This window comes from Nothobranchius furzeri, chromosome 15 (genome assembly GCF_043380555.1).
Source record: "Nothobranchius furzeri strain GRZ-AD chromosome 15, NfurGRZ-RIMD1, whole genome shotgun sequence".
Taxonomy (NCBI): domain Eukaryota; kingdom Metazoa; phylum Chordata; class Actinopteri; order Cyprinodontiformes; family Nothobranchiidae; genus Nothobranchius; species Nothobranchius furzeri.
This window is the reverse complement of record NC_091755.1, coordinates 53,186,310-53,199,411: the sequence shown is the minus strand read 5'-3', so window position 1 is coordinate 53,199,411 and position 13,102 is coordinate 53,186,310. Positions and strand designations below refer to the sequence as shown.

The 13,102-nt window shown below is 41.3% G+C and overlaps 2 protein-coding genes across 12 annotated transcripts in view; both read right to left on the bottom strand.

The window, feature by feature from the left end:
* Positions 1-2,164, bottom strand: part of ralgapb (Ral GTPase activating protein non-catalytic subunit beta) — a 34,065-nt gene extending 31,901 nt beyond the window's left edge. For all 11 annotated transcript variants that reach the window (XM_070544999.1, XM_070545002.1, XM_015968491.3 and 8 more), the window contains exons 1-2: positions 2,027-2,164; positions 980-1,201 (exon numbers count right to left, since the gene is read on the bottom strand). In XM_070544999.1, coding sequence (XP_070401100.1) covers positions 980-1,156 — 177 coding nt within the window. In that variant the 5' untranslated portion in view covers positions 1,157-1,201; positions 2,027-2,164. The remainder of the gene's footprint in view (positions 1-979; positions 1,202-2,026) is intronic.
* Positions 2,165-3,454: 1,290 nt separating this feature from the next.
* On the bottom strand, positions 3,455-11,452 carry vwa1 (von Willebrand factor A domain containing 1). Its single transcript, XM_015968498.3, has 6 exons — positions 11,125-11,452; positions 8,272-8,829; positions 6,482-6,811; positions 6,062-6,337; positions 4,281-4,556; positions 3,455-4,153 (listed from the first exon to the last, which is right to left on the bottom strand). The coding sequence occupies exons 1-6, from the start codon at positions 11,204-11,206 to the stop codon at positions 4,125-4,127; spliced, it is 1,551 nt and encodes a 516-aa protein (XP_015823984.3). The 5' UTR covers positions 11,207-11,452; the 3' UTR covers positions 3,455-4,124.
* Positions 11,453-13,102: the final 1,650 nt, after the last annotated feature.

Here is a 13,102-nt window from a genome sequence, read left to right as displayed (position 1 = left end):
AAGTTTTTCCACAAGAAGTTTTTCAATCTGTTTTGTGTCTACCACTAGATATGTTTGGCTCTCTTTTTTTTTTTTAGGGGGAATGGTGGTACTGTTGACGAAGGAAGGAAGCAGTTTTCTGACCAATCACAGGCTTGTGGCCTCCACTGCTTTCATACTGGTCCTTGCAAGCCTGTTGGAGAGCCCCTGCGATGACAAATAATGGCGTTGCATGTCTCCGTACTGACACAGACGAAGAAGTATAAACTAGGCTTCAGGTGTACTCAGGTGGAGGGAGGCTCAGATGTGTCTGACTCGGGAAGTACAAGTCAGCTGGAGGAGAAAGTAGCTTCAGATGGCAGGATCAGGACTCTTTATTTCCTGATTTTTGGACATCTTGCCTCTGACTGGATAACAGCAATGTGACACTGACTCAGTTTGCTCTGCGACATTGATGTTTTATCTCCACAACAAACACGAGCCTGGTAGAGTCCTGCCATGTGGTGGAGTTGCTAATGCTAATGGTTAGCTTCTTCTAAGCAAGATGTTGTTTGCTGTTTCCTGGACGCTAAACCAACAGCAACCTTTGTCGTCATGAGTCAAGGTGGGTGAGTCCATGAACATTAAGGGACAGTGTGACATAGATCTGTCAAGATTTTCACATCCTAGAGTTTCACCATTTATTTTCAGAAAACTAATCAGAAACTAATGCAGGACATAGGTGTAGGAGACGATTTTCATGTTCAGCCTGCATGAAAATCTCTGAGTGATAGATTATAATCAGAAATAATAATTTAAAAAAATCATTATTCAGTGTTCAACACCTTTAAATTCATATGTAATTTAACAAATAATTAAATTAACTAGAAATAGCCTTTGGATAAAACATATTAATACTCTAACAGGAGTATTTGAAGAATGGTTTTCAGGCCTATAGATGGTAGTGGATGCTTGGTAGATTGGTATCACTGCAGCGTATATTTGTGGCCCACGGTCTTACCTCTTTATCGGTTTTGAGGATGTTCTCTGTGGCGACAGGGCTAACAGCTGTGCCCAAAGGCTTGACCACAGCATTTGCCACCTCCGTGCCCACACTGGTGGGATAAGAGTGTAGAACACTGAGGTGGCCCTGGTCACTTTGCACCACTAACTGCAACGAGCGCCACTCGGAGTACATGCTGCTGATGTCTGTTGCTCTCTACTCACACCTCCTGCCTCCCACCTGCAGACACACAAATAAAGGGTTACTTTATATAATTTTAAGCTAGAAAAAATGCTAATCAATTAGGTATTTAGTCCAAATTCTAGCACCAATTCAGCTGAGACACTTGCAAAGGGAATAGTTTTTTTTTTTAAATGTCATTGCACTGCTGACAAAGACTTAAACTAGTTTAACAGGTTTCTGTATACAATCTCGCGTGGCTACACACACCTAACATACAAGCTCAAAATATGAGAAAAGTATTACAGTATAATAGTGAACCAATCGACAGACTCCGATTCAAGCTCAATAACAGCGATGGAACAAAATAAAATGTTAAATGACTTTGAGATTAACCATTTGACAGTAAAAAGACTAGACTATTGCTTACGTTTCGTTCTCATTTTCACGTAAAATTCGCATAAAACATAAAATACCCATTGGGTGCGATTGTCCAGAAAGTTTAGAGTAGCTAAAGAAGTCTACCGACGGGGATGTTAACAAGCAAACGAATGACGACCAGGAAACGGATTTTAGATGTAGTGTTAGCTAGCGTTACCTAGCATAAAACATCTTCCTCATCCTGCTAGTAACATTACCTAAAGTTAGCGGCTGGGTTGCTAAAATGTTTGCCGAAAGTGTCAAACAGTCATATCTGATCAAAACAGGTGTCTCTACGCGTTCCCTCATAATTTATTTTATTATACGCTGTGCTTAAATCTTCGCTACCAGCTAGGCAGGGTTCGCTGTGTTAGCTTCTTCGTTGACATTAGCTCGCTGTCTGTCCAACTTTACAAAGATAGTAGCGTATGTTTGCAAGCTAAGTAAGTTGATTTTTATTTTTACCTGAAACAGTTGGAGACGTTTTCATAACAGAGCTGTAAAAACTCACAGGTAGTGCTTTATGTGTGACCTGGTCTAGAGCAAAACAGCCTCCATCGTCGCAATGTCAGGGTTTGACTGGCTAACGGAAACAGAATTTGGTGTTGTGCTGAAAAAAGTAACCCCATCGAATGAAGCATATTTCAAAGTATTTTTGCGGCAAAATGACTTCTTAAAACAAAATATATGAAAATAATTCTAATATCTAAGATCAACTTGTGCGATAAAAACTTTTGTGACGTGGAGTGTGAGGTGAATGCTAAAAGAATGCCATAAAATTCATATTTTTAGCTAGCACAAATAAATCAAGCAATTGTAAGTACATGTGCATTTTATACTGGGGGTGAGGGAGGACAAAAGCCTGTTTTTGTCTAATTTCAAGTTTACATACATTTTTTTAAACGAAAATGTCCATTTCCACGACGTGAATGCTTTGACGAGCGTGGAAACATTTTCCGACACAACACCGGGTGGTAAACGCCCCCTAATGTTTGTTACAGCAAATGTGCCTGGAGGTGGACGTTTGGGGGTAAAAGCCGGGGAGAGTCAAAAATGTAAAATGATCTTTTTTCTAAAATCTGTATTTATGAATTAATTTACCTGTTTCGCTTCTGGTCTTCGTTGGAAGAAAATCTGAACCATCTTGATTCCAGTGACATAAACCCTTCAAGAACATATTTGTGTTCTCTTGAAGTTTAAACTTACTGTGCATTTAGGATACAAATTAGTAGATCCAGCTGGTGGCAATCTGGGTGGTGCATGTAAGTTTGCTCAGGACTTTGTATATTTATGCAAATACAGTTATGCAAAAATGGACATTCAGTCCAACTACGGTTTTTTCTTTCTCTACTTCCCCTGCTGTGCACTGCAGAGGAAAACCTTGAGACAGAAAAACTGCCTGTTATATGATGAAAATACCACAACATTGAAGGATGCTCTACAAAAAATAATGTGAAATCTGCAGTGTAATTTTTTTATTGCAGGGTAGACAAATGTTTCACCTCTAGTGAAAAAAAATACTGAGTTTTTCCATGCTGAGCAGCGCTTAATTCAAATTTTGTGGGGTTTTATGGGACGGGCGGATTTACCAAAAAAAAAAGAAGATAAGATTGAAAACTCCAGACTGCAGCTTTAATGCAGGGGCATCCAAACAAGACAAGGGCCAAAATCACACATACAACAAACATACATGTTAACTGGTTTTATTGAAAGCTTGTGATAGATTTCAGCCAGATTTCAACAGAAAGCAACAAACAGCGAGTATGACAGTAGGGGGCAGCAAAGATTAGCTGTGAATTGGTAACGGTCTTATAATGTAAACAGTTCATCTGTGGATACTCCAAGGTGTTAATCCTCTTAATTACATAATTCTCAATACATACATAAAAATATGGATTAATATTCATCAGAGCAATAACTCTCAGTTACAAGCATCTGTATTATACAAAGAATCTCTATAAGAACACATGATTGGTCAGATTGAAGGCTCCTGATGTTCATAAACTTGTTTTAATGTTGACCGCTCTGGTGTACACAAATAAGTTTTCAATACATCCTGTAAAGAGACGCAGGACATAAGTATATGTTTACAACATTATTTATAGTAAATGGGTGTCAGATGGTCTGTGTTAGCAGGGTTATTGGACACATGGTGAGCATGTGTTGTGAAGCCTTTCTCCAAAACAAGCCCAAAAAAAACCCATCAACAGTCCCAGCTTGCCTTGCTTAGAAACTGCAAACGAGACACGACACATTAAAATAATCTTTGGAGTGGTGAATTTGACACAAGCAACAGGTGAAACCCAGATGTGACAACAAACGCAGAAGAGCAGATAATACTTTGTGTTGCAGAACTTAAACAGCCAACATGTGGCCATATTGTCCCGCAGCGTTCTGAAATGTCTGTGACTTCCACATGAGCGCTCGGTGAGCCAAACCACAATCTCTTCTGGATAATGTCCACAGAGGGGAAAGGCATGCAAAAGAATTATGGATGGAAGTCAGCATTCTTCTCATCATTCTACCTCCATGTTTGGTAAGGTGCACGTGCCGTTAGCGGCTGCTATGACTGGTAGCCATATGCAAATGCATCTAAAGGGAAGAGAAGAACGAAGCGCATTCAACTTTCATGAACTTAAATTATTTTTACATGGTGCCTTTGACCAATAAGGCGAATAAAAAGTGTTTTAAAATGCATTTGAACTCTCTCTTCACTCACTTGAATGAAATTCTGCTGTGCAGCAGAGTCCCTCTCCCCGTGCTGTCTGGTAAATGGGTGACACACACACTCGCGCGGAGGGGGGGAGATGTGCGAGTCGTGTTGTCAGAGAATCGGGTGGCAAATAGAAGGAGGAGCGCTGGCTGGGGATTGCGTTTTGCTGTGCCTCCCATGTGAGCCAGTAGCCCTTCAAACCATCCGCGCTGCCCCTCCAGTCCACCTTCACCGAGTCACTCCCCACAGTGGTCAGATGGAGGTCTGCTAGGGCTGGAGTCACTGGACAAGAAAATGTCAGAGAAGTTAATCAAAGAAACGGAAAAATAAAATTGACTATAAACATCAAGTTTTGGGACAGAACTTTAACAGGACCCTACTCTGACCTGATATTAACCCCTTAAAGCAGAAACCCAGAGTTTCCCCCTTTTCAGGAATTATATTTGTTTGTTAGAGATCTGTAAAAATTACAATCCTAACCTGTTCTGCATTTGAATTTAGGCAATGAGTCAATTTTTTTTGTTAGACCTACCCATTCATGAAGGCAAGGCGTTGCTTCCAGCTGTTAAATTCAGAACTGATGTGAAGATCCTCCTTCTCACACATAAAGCTCTTAACAATCAACCTCCATCATACATCAGTGACCTGATTGTTCCATATGTTCCTAACAGAGCACTTTGCTTTCAGACTGCAGGTTTGCTGGTGTTCCCAGAATGTCTTAAAAAAGGATGGGAGGCAGATCTTTTAGCTATCAGGCTCCTCTCTTGTGGAACCAGCTCCCAGCTTTAGTCCGTGAGGAAGACACCCAAACATTTTTATTTGATGGGGCCTATAGTTAAGATCTGATGTCAGCCCAGATCTGGATGAGTGGGGGAGTAGAGGGAGGTGGAGAATAAAGTCGGTAAAGACGGCTCTCCCTAGCCCTGCCTCCAACAGGCCTCCATCTAAAAGGCTAGGTTATCCAGAGTTATCTCTGGTCATGCCGCTTTAGACTGCTGGAGGACACACTGACCACTTTCCACACTCTACTACTTTCTTCTACCACTTCTCTTTAACTGCATTATTTCCTGCTATTTCAGCTGTTAACTTTATTTTCTCTAAGTGTTTCTCTCCTCAGAAGAAGCAACAGTGGAGTTCTGCCGAGCTGTGGTGGCCTCATGGAGGAGGCCATTGACTAGCACACTGCTGCTAACCACTTAGCATTCTCCCTCTGCTTATGACAGTTTACTTTCTTTGACATGGGATGTGCTACTACTAGTTTACCTGTTGAATTAATTATAGATTCACTAAGATAAAGACAATAACGTTTATCTCTGTATGGACCATGTCTCTCGGCTTGCCAGGGAACGCCTTGGGGTTCCCCTGGAGGAGCTGGCCCAAGTAGCAGGAGAAAGGGAAGTCTGGACCTCCCTACTTAGGCTGCTGGCCCCACAACCCGACCCCGGATAAGCAGCCTAAACTGGATGGATGGACTAAACTATTTATTGTCAAATATTAGTAAAACAACTATTATTTTATTATTTCATTATATAACAACATTAAGGCACTAAAGAAATACAATTGGCCCGTGCCACCTAAAGGTCCTCCAACAGATTTTGCAGGTTTTTTATGAAGGTACTAATCCATCTGGAAGCTTTAAAGCCAGAAGGCTTATATGTGACAATTGTGAACAAGGGCTTAAAGATGTTGGACTGAAGTAAAATTGGAATAAATCATCTCAAGTTTATGAAATGGAAAACAAAGATTCATGAAAGAAAACGTTTAACAGTAAGCAGATCATGTCTGACCTTCTTGAGTGCACGCTTTGACAGACATGGCCTTCTGCTTTCCCGAGGCGTACCAGACCGTAACTGTGACCAGGTATGTGGTGCCCGGTTGGAGCTCTGTCAGCAGAGTGGAGTTATGCGTTCGACCCACTGTGCGTTGATGGAGCTTGCCCCCAGGCAAGATGGAGTACTCTATGAGGTAGCTTGTTACCACCTCTGGTTGTAGTGGACCCCAGCTCACTCGAACACTGGTTTTCCCAGACTCTGAGACGGTTATCACAGCTGGGCTTGCAACCTCTGGAGTGTGGACACAAGAAGAAATGCAAGGAAGTAGGAGGTGTTTAACTCTTTCTTTCTACAGTGGTGTAATTTTCTAGTTCCTTTTTTCAAAATAATTCAACATTATGGAGACATTTAGGAGGGCATAACAAACAAACTGACCTGGCTTTGTTTTGAAAGTGACAAATAATGAGTTAAATTCTACTTGGTTAGAATCTGGAGTCAGTTTGGCGGTATAGGTGGTGTCAGGCTTCAAGTCAGTCAGCCTGATGCTGTTAGAGTCCGCAGGCTGAGTGAGCCTCTGATACTGACTCCCACCGGTGCTCGGACTGGTCCCGGATCCACTTCCACCACCCCCTGCCCCCGGGGTCGGAGCCTGACCAAACTGGATCTCATAGTAACCCTTCAAACCGGACAGAACGGGGCGCCACTGGAGAGTGGCAGCTGTGGTGGTGATGTCTCGGACTTGGATGCGCTCAGCTCGGATAATTTCTGTTAAGAGACGGGACAAAGAGGAGAAACGTTAAGTTTGCAGTAAAACCTACACAACAGTAAAGAAACAAGTTTTGTAGAACGTAATTTAAGAAGATGTCAACAAGGATGGAAGGCAAGGCAGACAGCTAAGCTGATGCCGATGGCAGACGGCGACCTGCGGCCAGACTTAGCTTTCTAAATGCATTCATAACCCTGTAATGAGACAACTTTAAATAGCAAACCAAGTGAGGCCCTGCAACAAAATACCCAATGCCTCAGAGGTATTGATATCTGTGATTGGATCTATGGGCATTCACCAAGGACTACACAGACTGTTTTTAAACAGTGCATTGCGTCTTACAGATGCACTTCATGCCATGTGAAGGGCCTCTCTGGAGTTTTATGGCAGTTATCTAATCCAGTCTGAGCAAGGAGCAAACTGCCCAGTCTGAATTTATAAATATATATAAATGTATCATGTCTGGGATGGTGTTGGAGGATGAAGAAAGGGATGTTGAATCATTAATCCATTAATAGATCGGCCTATCACGTTTCACATGCTTACAGGCTCTCTCGGTGTCCTGACATTAGAAACACTCTTGAGGAGCAGGAGTGGAAATAAGGGGGAGCACGGAGGGGTGCAATACATCTGGCCGGTTCACGGGCTGATGGTGACTGGATAGAATAAACGCCAGAGCCAGATATTTTCATCTATATGTAAATCGTTTTCTCTTGTTGTTAAAGCAGGACTAAAGAGTTTTTAACACTTGAAGCCATCGCTTTCAAACTGGTTTCGGTGATTATTGAAGGAAAACCAAGTTTCCATTGGATAGCACTCCGTAGCCTTCTGCTGACCAGAAACTACGCTTAATAGTTTTGTGGCATGGGTAGGTGCACTAGGGGGAGGTCTCCACCTGCTTTATGGTGATAGCTGTTTACTGTGCTGGTAGCGAATACACAGGCTAGCAGTTTGTTTTTTCAGTTTGTCAACTGTCAATAAAAAGCAAACATTTTGCTTTTTGATGACATCATGGCAGAGCCTGGAAGTGAACGTGAGAGTAATGTTTTTGGAGGTGAAGCAAAGAGCTAAAAGCAGAGTGAACATCGGTGCAGCCTACACTCGTTTGAGGTAGCTAAAGGAGGCTACAAAAATCACGAACTGATGGTGACCTGGCTTTGTTATACTGGACTTGTAAGAGTTAATATTTGTCCAACAATGTGAATCTTTTAACTTCGTGACTTATTTTTGTAATTGGTTTGTGCTAGCATTAGCTTGTGGTTAGCGCTAGCTACAGCAAGCAATGACAAGGTTTTTGTAATTCCACTTTTAGCCAGTAGAAGGGAGAAGTAGAAAACTTTGGTGCTGCTTTAAACATATCAGTGAAACTTTCTACATGTGATGAGAAACGACACAAATCTTCAAATAGGAAGTTTACAGACTGTTACACCCCTACAGAGACGGTCCTTATCAAGCTCACCTATTATGGCATCCCGCAGGTCATCTGTGATGATGTCCATGTCATCAATATCCACAAAGTGCAGGTGACTTTCCACAGGGGGGGTCACCACCTCCCTTAGCACCTTATAGTTGCTGTGCCCAGTGGAAACCACTAGCACTGCCACGCCTTCCTCTCGTAGCTCAGCCATTGGTCCAGTCACATCTCCTGGTTTTATCCCATCAGTCAACCACACTAGCACTCTGGGGAGCCCTAATCGAGCCCCATCCTGTGATCCGGGTCGCAGCACCAATTCTTTTGCTAATTTGATGGCGTCCACAGTGTTTGTGTCCCCTCTGAGGGGTCTGATGTTTTTCAAAGCTCCCTGGAGGCCGTTTTGGGTAATATATCTGTTAAAGCCAAATTCAAGGCGTGGTCTGGTGCCCACCTGCAGGAGTCCCACCCTCACCTGTTCCTTCCCTAAGGAGAAGGGGAGGAGGAGCTTAGACAGGAAGGAAAGCATGCGGGAATGCTCATAGGACGTCACGCTCCCAGAAGAATCCACTAAAAAGAGGACGTCACCCTCGCAGCAGTTCAGCACTGCGGAGCAAAAAACAATAAAACAGTCAATAGTAACAAAAAATAACATACTGGCTTTTTAAGCTCATCTGGGACTGAATAAAACTTCCTCTGGAATTCCTCTTTACTCCTGCAATTTTTTCCACAGGTCTCTTCCACACACCCTCCTTCTCACCACCCACTTTCTTGGAAAAACACTGTCTTGCAGTGATTATAATATATAGAGTTCATGTCAGCATGAAAGCCACAGCAGAAGAAAGTATGAAGCAAATCCAGGCAATTACAGTTAAAAAAAACAACCCAGAAACAAACTCAGCAACCACACTTCATAATCAGTTTAGAGCTAGCAGCACATTAAAGGTCTTCTGGCAACGAGCCAAACCAGTTTTACGTTTATCAGAACACGATCAGAAAATAAACAAAATGAAAAAAAAATCAGGACAGAACAAGAAGAAAAACAGTAGTAACAGTGGAGGTGGGGGTGAAGAAAGGAGGTGGTCCATGGGGAAATAAAAGACACTAAATGGCGCAAAGTGTGTGTGTGAGTTTGGGAGGGTGGGGGGGCAGTTCCATATGAGAGGCAAGGAGGAATGCTCGATAGTCAATTTCAGTGCAGAGACACAAGAAGCTGCAGGAACAGAGACAACATCTAAAAAGATATTTTGCCAGGAGATTATCAGATTGTGAACTCAGCAGAAAGAAAATGCTCTGCTGTTAAGATCTCAAGCAGGAGAGAAGACAAATAAACTTGCAAAGGACGGCGAAAGCGGGAAATAACTTTCGGCTGCCGCTAGATTCCACTGCAACGCTCACACAAGCTTAAAATTCTCATTTTCCTTGGATTCCTCTGGAGTGATGAAAGCTGAGAAAGCAGCGCAGCCTACGCACATAAATCACACACACACACACACACACACACACACACACACACACACACACACACACACACACACACTTTTGTCTCCATCCATCTGAAGAATTCTTTACATCTCTGTTGGACTTTAGAACCAAGAGGCTGCGCCTTATCACAGCTTTCCACCTCCACCTCTGTGGCGGTTGGGTTTTATTTCTATGGAGGCTTCACAGTTTGGGAGTGACGAAGGCCTCTGTTATTACACACAGGTCAGATTTATAGAGGGACTATTATTCTTGATGTGAAAAGCTTTAGTGAAACAAGAGCAGACCTTTTAAATGTTACAGTACATAATTATGACTGAATAAATCATGGATGTTATGGGTTTTGCTGAACAGATGTGCAAAAACAAAATATATAAGCTCCAGATATTGGTACCTCTAAGGGGTAGCCAGAGGTGGCCAAGGCCCCCTCTGGGACATTACTGCCCCCCCCCCCCCTCCTCCAAAAAAAAGCTCCACCCCACTTTAATGTATCAAATATAACTTTAGACAACCATTCATTCATCTTCTTTAATCAAGACATTATTCTAAAACCAAATAAATAAACAAATAAATAATTATGTGTTGCTGCTGTTCACCATTTATGAGAAAGGCATGATTATCAATAGCTTTTGTGGATGCTTCTTCAGACAGCAACGGGTGAATTAAGGTGTTCTGAAATGCTAAAAAAAATAAATGTTGAAACACTAATAATTATAAGTGAAATGTTTTTTCTAAAAATGTTTTAGTTTCTTAACTTTGAGATAAGTGCGTCGTTTTTTTAAAGCAGAAAGCATTTGGTGTCAACCTTTAACAGCTGATTTAAATTGTTCTGAAAAATCTGGGCTCCTTTAGCAGAACACGAAGAGGAAAGGCAAGCAAAACATTAAAAACAGTTGAGGGCTGTTTGCTGTAGAAAACAGAAATAGTACGCCAGATCTTAAATTTTATGATGTTATAAATCAAGTTCACAAACATATTATCTTGTAAATCTAGAGACATGCTGTCCTCGTGGAAAAACCACTGCTACAAAGCTTTGAGATTTCATCAGCTGATACAAATCTGAGACCCTTTTATATAAGAAGCACCTGAGGTCATGCCTGGGTGGTCCCTGAATGCTCCCGGCTTTGGGAACCCTAGCCTGGGGCAACAAGATTTCATCACCTGGCAATTTGGATACCTGCCATTTTCATAAAGAGAACCCCACCCTGATCCACAGACTTTTTATTCCCCCTAAAGGCAAATTAATTACATCTAATGGCAACAGAGACTTCCAACTTTTTTTAAACTGCGTTAAAGGTGAATTATAATTTTTTTATTAAACTTTATTAAATGCCGAGTTTTAATTAAATTGATATGATCAAGTCCCTTAGCTTTCATTATTTTTTGCAAAATATCCGAAACTGGTATCCTGATGCTTACCTCCCTCAGGTGCGGAGCTCTGCGTAACCGAGAGGCGCAGGAGCGCGCACGTCACCATCCACGTCAATATGTAGCTATCCATCACAAATAGGATTCAACTCCACTGAAGCAGAATATATCACAAATCGTATGGCTTCCAGGGTCAACCATATATTCACCGCAGCCCGGAGCAGCACACTCCCTGTCAGTAAATCACTGCCAGACGCGTAATTTACGCGAGTTCCATCCAGCGCGCCTTTTCATTTGTCTTCTTATCTTTCCGCCGCGCTGCGCAAGATCCGCCAGGCGCAAAAACTCCGGAGGTTTCAATTAAAAGCCGAGAGAGAAACTCCAGGGCGAGTGCGCAAAGTTGGAACGCAAACGCGCTTCTCCCTCGCTCAGGGCACAAAAGGGAAAGCGAACGAATTTTATGCGGACCAGTTTTCTTTCAACCTTCAGAATAAACTAACAGCTGTGGAAGAAACAAGTTGCAAAATTATGAATACGTCTTCCCTCTAAATGGTCAAATATTGGATTATTATAAGGTAACGAGTTTATTTGTGACAATATTACAAATAATCCCAGACAACCTTTTCAGACCTTATAATAAAAAAGATGAATCAGGAGTCCAGTACTGAAGGTCAATGGTTTACAATAGATCACAAACACCGATAAACTGTGTGCAATCATCAAACTTTATGAAATGCACTTTATTGGATTTTATAATGAATTACAAAGAAATCACAGTACTCCTAGTGCATTTTATTTACCATAGCAAGAACTAGAATATACTTTAAAATAGCATTTGTGCTGCAAACAAGTTTTAGTTGTTTAATTTATGCTAATTTTGTCCACAGAATAAAGCTCACATGTATCCATTTGTTTTGTATGCTATTTGTGTTTTAGTAAATACAACATTAAAAGGTAAAAACACAGAAACAATAACGCTATTTCTGAGGTGGGAATGTGCAGAAGTGGATCTGAGCTCCTGGAAAAAAAATAATAACTCTGACTTTTCTCAGAAGTCAAAAAGTCAGAATTCTTTTTCTTTTATTTTTTTCCAGTGGCCCTAAAATCCTCGTCTTCTGCAGGAGTGAGACCGATTTTCAAAATTCCAAACTAATTCAGAAAAAATATATAAGGATTCAATATTTCTGATAATTGATTTTGTATTTTAATTACAATGAGGTAAAATACTAAGTGTTTTGGCAAGGATTCTGCATTGATCTGCCTGTAAACTATCTGGGGCTTTTATTTTGAAGGCTGTGTTGTAAAAACTTCCGGCTGGTTTCTTGTACTTGACATGGAGAAGCTTCTCCCTCCTCCCTTTTCTCCAGTCTTCCCAGTAACTCAGAATAGGCTCACTAACCAGTTTCAGTTTTCTCTCCAAAAGCAGACGCTGAACGTCTAAAATCAGGAAATAAATCCTCACTTTGCATCTTTTGCCTAAGTTTTACAAGATGAGTCACAGACTGAGATGGAGAAATAAACTGTTAAAAGACCTGTTGGATATAAAGCTTCATAAAAATAATTACTTCGTTATATAAAAATGTGTTGAAATGTACTTTTGGGAACACAGAAAGTTGTACTTTTCATCAAATGTCATTGAAGGTTCAGGAGGAAGTCCAGATGTTTTGTAGGTGAAGAAGCATGTCAGAAGAAACATCTAAAGCAAAGTCAAACTTAATTACTGACAGAATGCTAAAATACTACCAAATATAGAAATAAAATAAAAATCCTGAAATTCTAAAAGCCAAAACGCTGTCTACATCCTAAAAGTGTGCACACTTTGTAGATGGCAGAATGTGCATCCATGCTAAAGATTGAAGAGAAATCCACGATGAATGTTATTCATTATTTATTTATGGGGATTCATTTTGTGCACAGAATCTGTCAAAGACTGAGGTAGGTGTATGCGGGTAGGAACGAGAGTCGGGAGCCCTGGCTTGTCTCAGGCATACAGGATAAGGGGGTCCTCATGGAAAAACGGGTTGGAAAC

Coding starts and splice junctions, on each gene's coding strand:
- vwa1 (XM_015968498.3), bottom strand. CDS start 11,206: ATGGATAGCTACATATTGACGTGGATGGTGACGTGCGCGCTCCTGCGC. Junction 6,812..8,271: donor CCTGCGGGATGCCATAATAG/GTGAGCTTGATA, acceptor GTCTCTTAACAG/AAATTATCCGAGCTGAGCGC. Junction 6,338..6,481: donor CACTTTCAAAACAAAGCCAG/GTCAGTTTGTTT, acceptor TCCACACTCCAG/AGGTTGCAAGCCCAGCTGTG.